Source organism: Formica exsecta, unplaced genomic scaffold (genome assembly GCF_003651465.1).
Source record: "Formica exsecta isolate Colony F162 unplaced genomic scaffold, ASM365146v1 scaffold2, whole genome shotgun sequence".
Classification (NCBI taxonomy): domain Eukaryota; kingdom Metazoa; phylum Arthropoda; class Insecta; order Hymenoptera; family Formicidae; genus Formica; species Formica exsecta.
The window spans coordinates 5,484,110-5,497,814 of record NW_021849297.1 but is presented as its reverse complement, the minus strand read 5'-3'; the positions used below and the strand labels follow the sequence as shown (position 1 = coordinate 5,497,814).

General features: G+C 37.2%; 1 protein-coding gene across 1 annotated transcript; it reads left to right on the top strand.

Annotated features, from left to right (window-relative positions):
- Window positions 1-317: 317 nt before the first annotated feature.
- Window positions 318-4,907, top strand: LOC115234399 (probable voltage-dependent N-type calcium channel subunit alpha-1B; the record flags this gene model as incomplete). The annotated part of the gene is made up of 2 exons (XM_029805448.1): window positions 318-702; window positions 1,314-4,907. Coding segments are annotated over 2 exons (1,038 nt in total), but the record flags the coding sequence as incomplete, so codon positions are not given.
- Window positions 4,908-13,705: the final 8,798 nt, after the last annotated feature.

Sequence of the window (13,705 nt, the reverse complement as noted above, 5' to 3'; positions counted from 1 at the left end):
AAAAAAAATTTCTATTGATATATATTTCATATATATTTAAATAACTTTTCGATATTTCTTCGAGACACTTGATCAATTTCGTGAGTCACCGTATATGATCACCGTACAATAATCCCCATATCCCGTAGTCTTCTCATTTTTCTAAATAATTTATCGCCTCAGGATTCTAATTACCCGCCTGATTAATTCTCATCGTGCGCTTGTCACGAAGAATACTCTAGTTTCTCAACGTCTAATTAATCCTGCCCGATTGTCGGACAGATTTTATTCGCGATTAATTGCCTTCCTCTTCATCTCCATCGTCGCAACGTTAAGCAAATCCTAACAAATCTCTCTACTCCGTAGGGGACCATCCGGAGACGGACGAGGAGAGCGAGCTGAACGCCCGCAATCGTCTACATCATCATCACCATCATCATCGTCATCATCACCGTACGTCCAACGCATCCAAACCAGCGAGCGAGGATGAATTCGCCGAGGATGAGCTGTCGGTGGGAGAGCCGTCCGAGGCGAGGATGCTCACCTCGAGCGGCGCTCCTGCCTGGGGCACGTGTCCCGCTGGTGGCAGGCAACCACGTGAGCGACGCGGCCGCAGCCCCAGGAGTCTCGACCGACGTAGACGGGACAAAAATCACGACGTGGGCGAGTTCCACGAGGGCATGCTGCTGGACGCGCTGCTTCAACTCTATCCTAGCGTCGCGGGTAAACAGATAATTAAGCCATAGTGATATTTTAGCAAAGAGACGTACGTGAGAGAAAACGATAGAGATAGCCATTTCAGGTAATGTTGTTCAAAGAAAGTAATATCGCTCGAAAGATTTCGTAATTGCGAGACGTTAAACTAACAACGATATTTGCTCTTCCTCATGCTGTAGTTTACTGTTATTGTCCGACGACATATAATCTCTCAGACACTCATCGACGTTGTTCCTTTTTTTTGTATTTTTTGGACTCCTCGAGCACCGTATTTCTATTTACTCTTTACTGTTTGCTATTATTAATATTTATTTACTGTATATCATTTTTATATGAATACTTTACAATTTATGTATAAATCTTGTACCTTTTATTTATTTCTTCATAAAACCAAGTCAAATTATTGATAAATTTGTACTGAAATTTTCTGGATTAATTCTTCCGGCTATTCTTAACTTTCGAATATCGATCTTGACTATCTCGACTTTCTATTTTGATTTTTCACTTCTATTACCTAATTTTGGAATAATTTTACGATTTTGTCATGTTCAAAAAACAATATATATAACTACTAAATGCATTTGAAAACTTTGACTGATTCGAATCTTCGCTTCCAGGCGTGGCCGGTGCCCGAACAGGCAACAGCATCGCTCAACGTCAACAATCCGTCCCGTCGGTGGCGCACAGGTTACCATATTTCGTGCCACCTTTGCCGGCCGCACAGGCCCCACGGCTCGAGGAGAATCCGTACGAGAGTGTGCCGGTGTTGGGCCCGTTGCATCGCTACTCTAGCCAGAACAGGAGTGGCAAGGACCGCTCATCCCGCAGCATCAAATCGTCCGGTAGCGACAAATACAAGTACCTGTCGTCGTCACAGCAACAACAGCAACAGTACGGCGGCGATTATTACGGCTTGCAGAGTCAATCCGATGTCACGACGCCACTCTATACTCAGGTGGGCGGCGAATACTCGGACACGTACTCGCAGCCGACCGATCGACTCTTTGGTGACGACAAGTACAGCCAACCGGTGTATTATACCACTAACTCGACCCGGGACCCGGCGTGCGATCAGGTGACCACCGCTGGCAGACTGTACCAGGGTCAACCTGACAGCAGCTTTGGCAGCGACAGTGGTTACAGCCATCACACTTCCGGCACCACCGGTACCAGCGGCACTCGCGGCAGTAACTCCCGGACGAATCATCGCAGGGACAAACATCGAAACTCCCATCACTCGCATCACTCCGCGGACTACATTATGTCCTAATGGAAGACCGATCGTGTTCTCTTCGAAATATACTCTCGTTAAGAAAAGAGAGAGAGACGATGAGAGACTGTAAGGGTCTCGTTTCTGTCACCGGCCACAATAGATTGACGAGCATGTTCGTTAATGGAGAGAGCGGCTGACGCCGATTCGGCTGTGCTAAACTGCTGTATTTTGATACTTCGACGTCCACGATTAAGAGTCAATAAGGATATCCTGGTTGCTACGGCTGATCGAGTCGCGATGATCGTGACATACAGACTTGATTCGATCGTCGAAGCGACGAGGAAATTCGCGAGCAAGTGACGAGATTAGGACGAGAGAAACACAGTGATCTCTTAGTGATTTATACATATAGCCGATACTATTGCAAGACTATCTAACAAATTTATTTGTAATCTAATGAGACTCAGGCTGGTACCAAAGGACGCTAACAATTACTTCTATCTTTTTAGTCTAATCGTTTGTAATTTATAGGTAGAGAGAAAGAATGCGTTAATCGGAACGAGTCAATCTCGTCCTCGTCGTCGCCCGCAAATTGTGCGACTACCAATCGCAAAGAATTCCGAAGAAGTACCGAAGTCACTGTAGATGATCAGTCCTATTGCTCTTTCAAGCGATCCGCAAACAATTTTGCAAATAAACAAACACGCGAAATGCTCAGAACAGTAGTCGCGTGCCAAGTGTTGAAACGTAACATTAATTTTCAAAATAAATGAATAAAATAGTATGTATAAGCTGAAATAGGATTAATAAATGATAATAAAATAGTACCGCGCAAAAATCAGCGAATCCGAAATATAAGATGCATCTCAAGGAGATGAAATTATAATTTAAATTTTATTTTAACTATATTTTAAAACTATACTTTAAATTAAAAATCTATGAGAAAAAAAAACAATTTTAACTTTATTTTCTTAACTTTTTGTGATGTAACATTTTTATAGAAAATCCACTTATTATTATATTTCCAGGCTAAATACAAGGTTGTTTAAATTGAATTGCACAGATTGCGGATCAAGCTGGTGTCGATTATGGATGCTTCGTGGTCAAATTAACCGATCCACTGCCAGTCCTATCCTAAACGACCGGGCCTGTTCACCCGGCCGACAAGTTTCGTACAAACTTTGATACGACGAAACCTATAATTAGATTTCCGAGACCCCCGAGCGGATCCGATCACATGCACGGCGACATTAGACGATACTATGCGATCATGCCGCGTTTCTAGTCCAATAATAATTACTTTTCGTACCAGCTTAGAGAGCTTTATCTATGCGACATCTATACACATATGCCAATAAAATTCTCGAAATATAATAATAAATGCACGCACGCGATAGAGTAACGCCGCCAAGTCCTTGGACCATACTGTAATCCTTGAGAAAAGAAAGAACGATATGTGCACGTTGGAATCTGATCAATTAGATTACGACACATGCATTACGCTCTTTATTATTTTCGCGCGAGAGAATAGAAGATGTTAAATTTAAAGAACACAAAATTTAGTTTCGATTATATACAATATTATATAATATGGAAATAGGCGATATTCTAAATTCAGAGTTCAGTACTTAACAATGCCTTGTACTTAAATAAAAAGTTTGATATTTCATGTACTGTATCAGAATAGAGAGAGAGAGATGATTTAATAATAATAACAAATATATTCTTTTCCCAACCTTTCAAATTTAGAACCAAAGTGTTATTAGTGATCTATCCGGCCAAGAAAACTAGTGATAATAAGTTGATTCAACCTTCATATTTTTAAATGGCAAATCCTCTTTTAAGGAAAATATCTAATGTATAATGTATAGCGTAATAGATCGATGCGTGAATATCTATAAGAAATAATTCCCAAACGGATCTCATTTAGAATCCAACGTGCATAAAAGATGTCAGAGACCATAGTTGCCACACGCATGACTAGCACATGACTAGTATACCATTACACTAAGCATATATTCGCGCTTATACAGCCAGAAATTTCAAGCGCCGCGCGCGAGCCTTTTATTTTTGTAATTTCTAAAAGCATTGCGGAAGCGTAGAACCATATAGACTGCTGAATAAAGAGACAGAGAGAGAATAGAAAACGCTGTGGGGAAATTTTCTCTCTGAAAAAGTAAAAGCGCCCTTTTGCACCCCGAAAAGGCTTCTCGATGAAGCTTGATTCGCGTATACATTTTATGTCGTCTGTTTTGACATCGAAAGACTGGTGACCATAAAAATCCTCTTTTCGCAGTTCAGCACAGCTCTTTTCTCGCAACGCAAATCGCTTTCTCGTGGAAGCAATCGCCGCGATCAACTTCGCTGACGAAGTCGGTATTGTTGTCGTTAATAACGTAACGGAAGCCGCGCGTCATGGATAATTCATGAACCGAAATCACGGCACGCTCGCAACCCTACTCTATTCCGAATCACCATTTTGGCAAACGCCGGCTTTATTGCTGACAAAGGCCCGCGTGCGAATGGCGCAAATTATTCGCGTGCATTATTAAGCATACTATTATCGCGATCGGTTGCATTATTATGTATACGAGCGTCGATATCAACGATCTTCGATCGGTAGTCGCACGGATTCGCGAGATGCTTTGATTGTTACAAGCCGGCGTTAACGTGTTCCTCAATACTGTTACTTTGTCCCGCTGTAGAAAAAATGTCATATAATTGGTTATATATAATTATTTTTGACATATAATTATTTTTGATATATAATTATTTTTGACAACATTGGACCATTAAATTACATCAATCTTTACATATAACTTTGTATAACATAGTTTTAGATTTTAGATTTGTTACACATCAGAACGTAGTTTTATGCAAAGAATAAAATACCTAATAAATTATGATGCACTAAACTAGTCGAGAGATTTAAAAGAAAAACTTAAAAAAAAATATATGAAATGTAGAGATATTGATAGTTTTTATACAACGAAACAAAGTGACAGAAGCCAAGGGTGCAAAATTATTCGAATTTTCGGAATATAGCGAGTTATAGAGCAAGGCGATACAAGAGAGTGAGAGAAAAAGTGTTCGAGGGATGTACAGGCGCACGTTAGTACACCGTATAAATATCGCTATCACTTTATACATACCGCACGTGTAAGAAAGTAAATGGCGAGCCATGTAAATAGAGAGCCGGGAGGAAAAGTTCCACCCGTGTGTAGTATAGTTGTACTATAACGATATCGTTACCGAGATCTTTTCCCGTGCGTTGTGCGTGCAAGAACGAGAGAGAACAGAAATAAAATTTAATATATACACAAAAAACTATATATAGAGAGAAAGACAGAGAGAGAGACACGAAAAAAGAAACTATAAAAATACGATAAAAATATAATTTTTAAATTATTTGTAACGGCAGGCGCGCGCGTCGCAATCACGGCAAACGCGATAAAGATAGGAAAAGGAGGAGAATTCATTATATCTTTTCCCCTTTTCAGAGCGAGAGGATCGAAGAATGAGTTGAGCAGGACGAAGGTGAGAAGAAAATTCCTTGCGGGAGTCCTCTCGCAAGCCTTTCTCTCGCTCCTCGAAATAGTGCACGCTCTCTTTTTAGACGCGCCTAGACGCGAATACCTCAACACAAAGAAATAATCACTCTGTTGTAAATATAATTTTATATATAGGAGCGCCGGGAGAGATTAGGGTAGTTTGCGCGATCGACACAGCGGGGCCGGCCCAAGACATTAAAACTACGAGACTCAAAATGATACTATCACGAAAAGGATAGATTTATAATTGTCATTCGACGAAAGCAATTCCTACTTAATCTCATTATAAAGTTAAATAAAAACGAATAAATCTTGAAGAAATTTTAAGAAAATAATTGCATTGCATCAAACCATGTAACTCGTTCAAATTTTCATAATACAAATTAAAATCTCTAATATTATCATTAATTATTCATCAATAATTTGATCACAAATGTGTACTTAATAAAATCAAAATTATCCCCTCCCCCCAAAAAATTACATATAAAATATTTTAATCAGAATGTCCGGCTCTGTGGTGCAGCCCCCCAAAATAATATCTCGTTAATGCTAATAATAATTCACTCGTGTGAATCGAAATCAAGCGAGGCAACAATCGCCTATGTTTTTATATGAGAAAATCGATTTGCGCGAGTTTACATTGCACGACAAAGAAATTTGTTAATCGCGCAACATTACCAGTAAAGTTACGCCAATGTGACGCTCTCGAAAGTCATGCTGTCGATTATTCTCTTAAATTCTAAATATAGCAATAATGTAGAATTCTCGCTCCTTCAAATCAATTTTTATCATTATATTATACGTTTGACTGAATTGCGCAAATATCTACGCCTTATCTTCATCAGTCTAAGAATTATCAGTTTGTTGCTGATTATTTTCTTGCAATGTTTCGCGCGTCTAATGCTCTTAACAAATTAAAGAAAATTTTGTAGACAAGTTAAATTAATCAGGAAAGCATGAAATAGTTGAATAATTCCGTACTGATTTAATTAAGCAAAGAACGTTATTTCTTTCGTCGACTTTCTTGCGACAAACTAGGAGCAGCTTATCAGTAAAATATTATTTAATTTACTACTTAATTAATGAGTAAAGACGATAACGAATCGTACTAAAGCGACTTCGTAAATTGCATTCAAGTTCATTCGGACTCCTTTGAATATGTTACATTATTCTCACGCGCGCCAGGAGCGAAATTTCTGATTGGCTAATTAGCTTCAATTCTGAAATTAAGCTAAGGCAGCTCTCATTGTTCCTCAGGAAGTATATTCTAACCGAATAAAATAAAGTTATAATTGCGAGAGCATGACTGGCTAGAGCGCGAGAGCGAAGAGGAAAGAATGAATATGTACAGTGTGTACTTATCACGAGAGCTATCAAAAAGAAACACTGCATACAATCAAAGAAGGCGCATAACGCAAAAATGTAAGGCGATACGGAGATCGAAGAAGATCCGAAAGAGAATCGTGTAACGAGAGAGAGAAATAGAATTGAGGAAACGAGAGGTAGAATTACACGCTTTCGTATCTTATTACGTCCATGTTGATTAAATGTTTCGCACTGTTGTTTTATTTTATTCTTGTGCATAGCTTGTATGATACGTACGCTGAAAGTCTAAGTTATTATTGTTTTTATTTAAGGGAATGAAGAAGTCTCGATCGATACGGATCTTCGTTACAAAGACCACGATTAATTGTTGCATATCGAATGTAGTGAGCGAGTGAGCGAAGTATGCGCGAGATGGACCATGAATGATCCAAAAGTATATCATGTGTTGTGTGAAAAAAATAAGCCGAATATAGATTATTCATATATTTATTTATTTGATTTGCACACACTTGTGTGCAAAATATTCAACATAAAATATCTCGAATTGAAAATTTCTTGAAATAATATCCGCCTAAAATTGATCGAACGATAAAATCTTATCCATTTATCTAATTCATTCAAATGTCAAAAACGTTACATGAAATTATGAACAATGTATAATTTATTGGAAATTTTGTTATGGCATATGAAATTAAATATACTTTATCTGATAAAGTATATAAATTTGCACGAACTACTGGATCATGCATGGGCCATTTAGTGCGCAATAATATTTCATTTTTGTAAAATCGTTGTCTTTCGTTCACCGTCTCGATACTTTTTATTGTTCCCTCGTGCACGAGGATAGCGAGCTCTTGCAGAGCAAAAACATGAGTGAGAGAGAATTGAAGAAAGAAAAAGAAAAGAAAAGAAACGAAGAAAAAAAAAGAGAAATAAAAAAGATGATGTACGAACGAAAGTTAGAGGTAGAGAGAACGTTTCCTTATACCTTTCAAACGCGTATACGAATCGCGAAATTATTATTATTATTATTATTATTTATTGTTGCGTTCTAAGGGGATGAGAGGCACACTTTCCGCCACCGTCCTTTCTCAGCAGTCCCATACTTCGGTACCGCTATTTCTTAGCGGCGGTTTTAGCGCTATAGGCAGAACAGAGGACACAATAACATAGGCACTAGAGTATCTCCTAGAGAGGAGGTAACAAGTAGCATCTCTTGAAAGTTAGCTCGCACGGGCGTTTCGCTCTTCCGTTGCGCCGAGGATGATCAAAATTGATGCTTTAAATCATGTTCTAAGCGCATATTTAACGCTAACCAAGGCTGCCCGAATTCTATCTCGTGTTGTGGTCTTTCTTGTATCGAAACGGCCTTCAATTTGAAAAAATAAAACACGCAGAATCATACAATTACATTCAGCGCTAAATATGTCTATGAAAAAAGTCTTTTGTCCTTATTCTTACCATAGATTCCAAGCTAAATAGCGCGTAATAGTGTTAAATTTGATTATTTAATTCTCATTTCTTATAGATATATTGAATGTCATCTTCATTAAATCAATGGAAATCAAACTCATTATTGACTGCGATCACATGACGACTAATATCACAGATTGAGAATTATCCTTGCCGCATTGAAAGCGTTAAATGTGCGATTTGTGAACTCGAGCGTTTTATCTCGTTTTGCTCCGATGCAGATTAAGTAAATGTTTGCTTAATCCGATCTAACTTCATCAACGATTCAACTCGAATCACTAGTCGAGGGTTAGCGCGAGCGACTTGATCAACGCGAGACCCTATCGGTGAAGTTTACTCGAATTACAGTAACTTAATCTACATCGATATGCAAATACTAAGCGTTTATTAATACTACTAAGCGTTCCAAGTTCACTGTCGTGGTGGACCGAAGGTCGATCGACTACGAGGAAGATCCTCGAAGAGGAGAATCCTCGCGGAAAATCGACCAGAATCGGCGTCGACGGTACAATTACATTCAGCGCTAAATATGTCTATGAAAAAAGTCTTTTGTCCTTATTCTTACCATAGATTCCAAGCTAAATAGCGCGTAATAGTGTTAAATTTGATTATTTAATTCTCATTTCTTATAGATATATTGAATGTCATCTTCATTAAATCAATGGAAATCAAACTCATTATTGACTGCGATCACATGACGACTAATATCACAGATTGAGAATTATCCTTGCCGCATTGAAAGCGTTAAATGTGCGATTTGTGAACTCGAGCGTTTTATCTCGTTTTGCTCCGATGCAGATTAAGTAAATGTTTGCTTAATCCGATCTAACTTCATCAACGATTCAACTCGAATCACTAGTCGAGGGTTAGCGCGAGCGACTTGATCAACGCGAGACCCTATCGGTGAAGTTTACTCGAATTACAGTAACTTAATCTACATCGATATGCAAATACTAAGCGTTTATTAATACTACTAAGCGTTCCAAGTTCACTGTCGTGGTGGACCGAAGGTCGATCGACTACGAGGAAGATCCTCGAAGAGGAGAATCCTCGCGTAAAATCGACCAGAATCGGCGTCGACGGAATAGCGGGGCACCAGCTCGCAGAACAGGGTAACTAGTTCTAACATCTATCTCTTACGTCTCAGCTAAGGAACAAGAAAAAGCTCTGTCACACTCGTTCACGTCACGGTATCACAACACCGGTGGCCTGGCATTGTTAATCACGAAATGTCGGCCGAGACGGCAATCTCGAGACACTATCACACACCTTCGTACTAATAAACGATTTACTATTCGATTTCATTGCTACGTCTCATTATTTTCACCTGATCATACTGCGAAGAGTTCGTGAAGAGTTCATCTTCTAAGGAAAATCTTCAAAAAATTGATTTCTTATTTATTTCAACTATAAATGTTCTTTTTATTTAACAAGTAAAAATTGCATGGCACTCCCTCTCCTAATAAATATATTTTTCATGATATATATCGTTATTTTTAAAAATGCTGTTCTATCATCATTAATCATTTTATGTATATTATTATCTTTTTGCCTAATTTTTCATATTATTTTTTCAAATATTGAAGATATACGAGATCATAGAATAAAGAATATACTATTTTGTTTATATTTAAAAAAATAAGCATTAAATTAAATAGGGATTAAATATAAAATAATACAAGCAAGTCGTATATATCTTACAACATACATAATTATATTATGATCAATATTTTTAAATTTTTTTATACGCAAAAATATAAATTAATCAGACATTGGGATAAAAATTTATTTCGGAAATCTAATAATATCAATCTCACGCATTTCAATTAAGTATTTGAATTACGATATAAGTGTGTCTATATTTGAAAGTATGTTGCTGTTAAATTATGGTAAAAATAAATAAAATTAAAGCTTGCTTGGGAAAACGAGAAGAAAATGGGAAAGAAAATATAAAACACGTTAATTATAGAAATGTGAGAAAGCTGCAGCAGCAATTAAATAGACAAACTAGAAGATAAATCAATGATGAATTAAGCAGAAAGTTCAAAAATGTATCAAGAAATATGTTAGAAAAATGCAACAACAATTTATCTCCTATTGATACTCATATCTCTATATCAGGTTTAATAATATATTATAAAATCATCTCATAAAAATCATCACAGAATACTTTTCTCCTTGTTTTTCGATATATCCATATTTATTTACACATTATATATATTATGCACATATTGATGTCAAAAATGATCCACTGGAGATAAAAGATCGATTAACGCTCATAAATAACAGATGATAATACATTACTCACAGTCCATCCGTCGCCATTCAGCACCTCCTTAATTTACTCCTTTCTCAATATTTCCGCAGGTCCTCCATGACACTTGCGCGCACGCGATTAACTCGCGGAAATACAATCGCGCGTGTATTAATCATTAAATACGATGATCGTGTGGCACTTTACACGGCACTCCTGATATTCTGATCGCACCCGACACGTATTTTGTCACAACACGGCGAAGAAATAACGCGAAAACTACGTGTCTTACGAAGCTATGATCCGTGCGGCACGCGTGCTGCTTCGCAAATTAGCGCGGGATGGACGAATCTCGCATGACGTCACGGCGAGAAATCGGAAAGCGCGCAGCCAATTTCGCGCCAATACATCGCACCTGTTGCTCTTACCTTGCACTTTCGTGCATTTTACATTTCGAATAAAAAATAATATACATTTGCGTTCTAATATACATATACAGAACGGTTATTATTTCGCGTTATGATAAAGATGAATTAATATACACGTATAAAAACGATAAATATTTGAATATTTATGAAAATAAAATATATCGGAAAATATAACCGTTGTTTCCAACCGTGAACTATTCGCGTGAATGATTTATGGATTTGATATATGTATATATATATTTGGGGGTGGAATAAAGCTGGCGAAATATGCATCTTTACAAGTCACTGATGCATTTAAGATACATGATTGATGAATGTGAAATCATTAATTACGGATATTACTTACTAATGAAACGCACCGCGATGCCCTGCCGATCCACTCCGTTTCCGTCCCCGCGACCGTTTCATCAAGAAAATAGCCAATTTCACATCGATGTCGCGACCAAATTCAGATCGCATCTATTTCGAACGCGTAAATCCAGCGTGACGTAGTATTAATAAGTCGCGATGAATTGAATGCATCAATACGAGATAAATTTGAAACCAAGTATCATTAAAACAAAAAATTATCGATTATAAATATCCCCAAAAAACAATTTTCTTTTTTTCTTTGATTTCTGTTTTATAAATGAATAAATCACGTAAAATACTGAATAGATTTCAGATGCTTACGAGTCGTTAATCACATGAATTAATTAATTACAGGCCAATTAATCGCAGGTAGTGATTATTCATGCAGCTCATGTGACTATTCAATAAACATATCCGATCCAATAAAAAACAATTAGCATGAATCCGATAATATTCTTGCTAGCGCGCGCAGATTACTATTACAAAATTGTTACCCTGGCCACGCGCGAATATACGATCATTTGTACGCGAATATCCGATATCAAATTTACATGTTATCACCCAATTGTATGTGCCGCTGTAAACTCGTATGCCGGATGTGCCCGATTTAATCATGCAATTGCGAGAACGCTCTTAAATCGCCGTCATTACATCGTGCGCGCGTCATTCGTAAACGCGTGCAAATATGAAATCCGATTGTTTGATCGGTCAATAAAACACACATATACACTGAATCGCGTGGCCCTCATCCTCTGTATATCGTTAATAATTAAATACGACGATGAGGGGAATGTTGTTTTAATCCTCTCATTACATCCGCGAGAACAGTAATCACCATTGGTCGCGGTCGTTCATTGCGAGCCAAGTCAATTACGAGAGAGAGCAAGAGCATTATCGAATTTTCGAACGGTGTGAAATGGAAACAATGATATTTCTAGCTGTATCGGCTTTTCAGGCGACAATGAATGCAAATCCAGTAAATCAAGAGAATCAAAAAATATTGGAAGGGTGCACAAAAGGTTTAGCGCATTTCAAATTAACGTTGCTCCGAATTACGATATCAATGTCGCTATTGATCACATCTCAAGCTCAACTGTACGCGTGTGTGGGTGTGCGCGCATATAAATAGTAATAAAATAGAGATTACTCTCGTAATATATTCAACAAAATATTTTCAATATACATTGTAGAGAAAGAAAAATGAGAAAGAGAAACATCCAGTAGGATATAATATTCTCTTAAAATTGAAATTTATATTCACAAAGCGGCAGAGATGTAACAAAAAAAGAAATAGATGTAACATTTGGAAATCATTTTCCCTATAAGCTTATGAATAATGATAAATAGTAGAAGAAAAAAGAATGTAGAGAATCTCGTTTTGCCATTTTTTTTCAAGAAGAATCGTTTTGTCTATTCTAGATTAGTTTATAAATCATTCATACGTTAGTTCATAATCTCGATTGTGTCATATCATCCCGATTAAACAATGATTACAATTGCGGAAAGATCTAATGTAACCAGAGAGAAGCCTGAGAGGGGTCACGCCGCCGTTTTTGTGAGACCGTTTTTCTAACTGGTACAGTGGCGCTAACTGAATCCATTTTAAAGCCGGCGGAACTACATGGCCAGATTCACTTTTTGATGCTATGATAAAACGACCGGTTGGTGCACGTCTGTGCTAAACATTTTTTTAGCGTATAAAATGTTAAGAATGTTTTTTCTATCTTGTGGAACTCCACTCAGAATTTTAATTAAAAGGCCGGAAATGCGAAAATAATACATTTCTCAGGATATATATAGATATGTACAATATTTATTATAAGACATTGATTTTAAAAACGTCTAAAACTCCCTTTTCTCTATTATTTTTTTTTCACTTTCATTTTATTTAAAAATGTTAATATAAAAAATATAACTAAAGTATCTCTTTTAGTCTGACTCTTCCCCTTCGACCTGTCCGGCATGGGTGACCCTACCGGTAACTTATTAGCGTTTTTAAATGGAGCAAGTTTAATCGCTTTGAGAGCGATTAAACCCAATTTACAATGAATACATATTTGATCAAAAATAGGTTTTGAGAGAATCTGATTAATATAAATAATATAAAGTACATTCTCCGTTTTTGATGCTATTTTGTCTTTAAAGTACAAGATTCTTTGCCCTGATTAATCAATCAAACATTTACTCGATGTATACATTGATTAATCTAATAATTCAAATACCCCTAAAATCCAAGACAGAGTTTGAATTTTATTTAGTAATCGGTTTCAAAGCGATCAAACTTGATCACTCGAAAACGCAATATGTTACCGCCGGCATAGCTCTCAGGTTCATTAGAGTACGCAAACCTCCTCACCCGGCAAATGCCTTCGTTAAGGTGGAGATACCATCGAGGAGGAAAAATGTGTGAGGA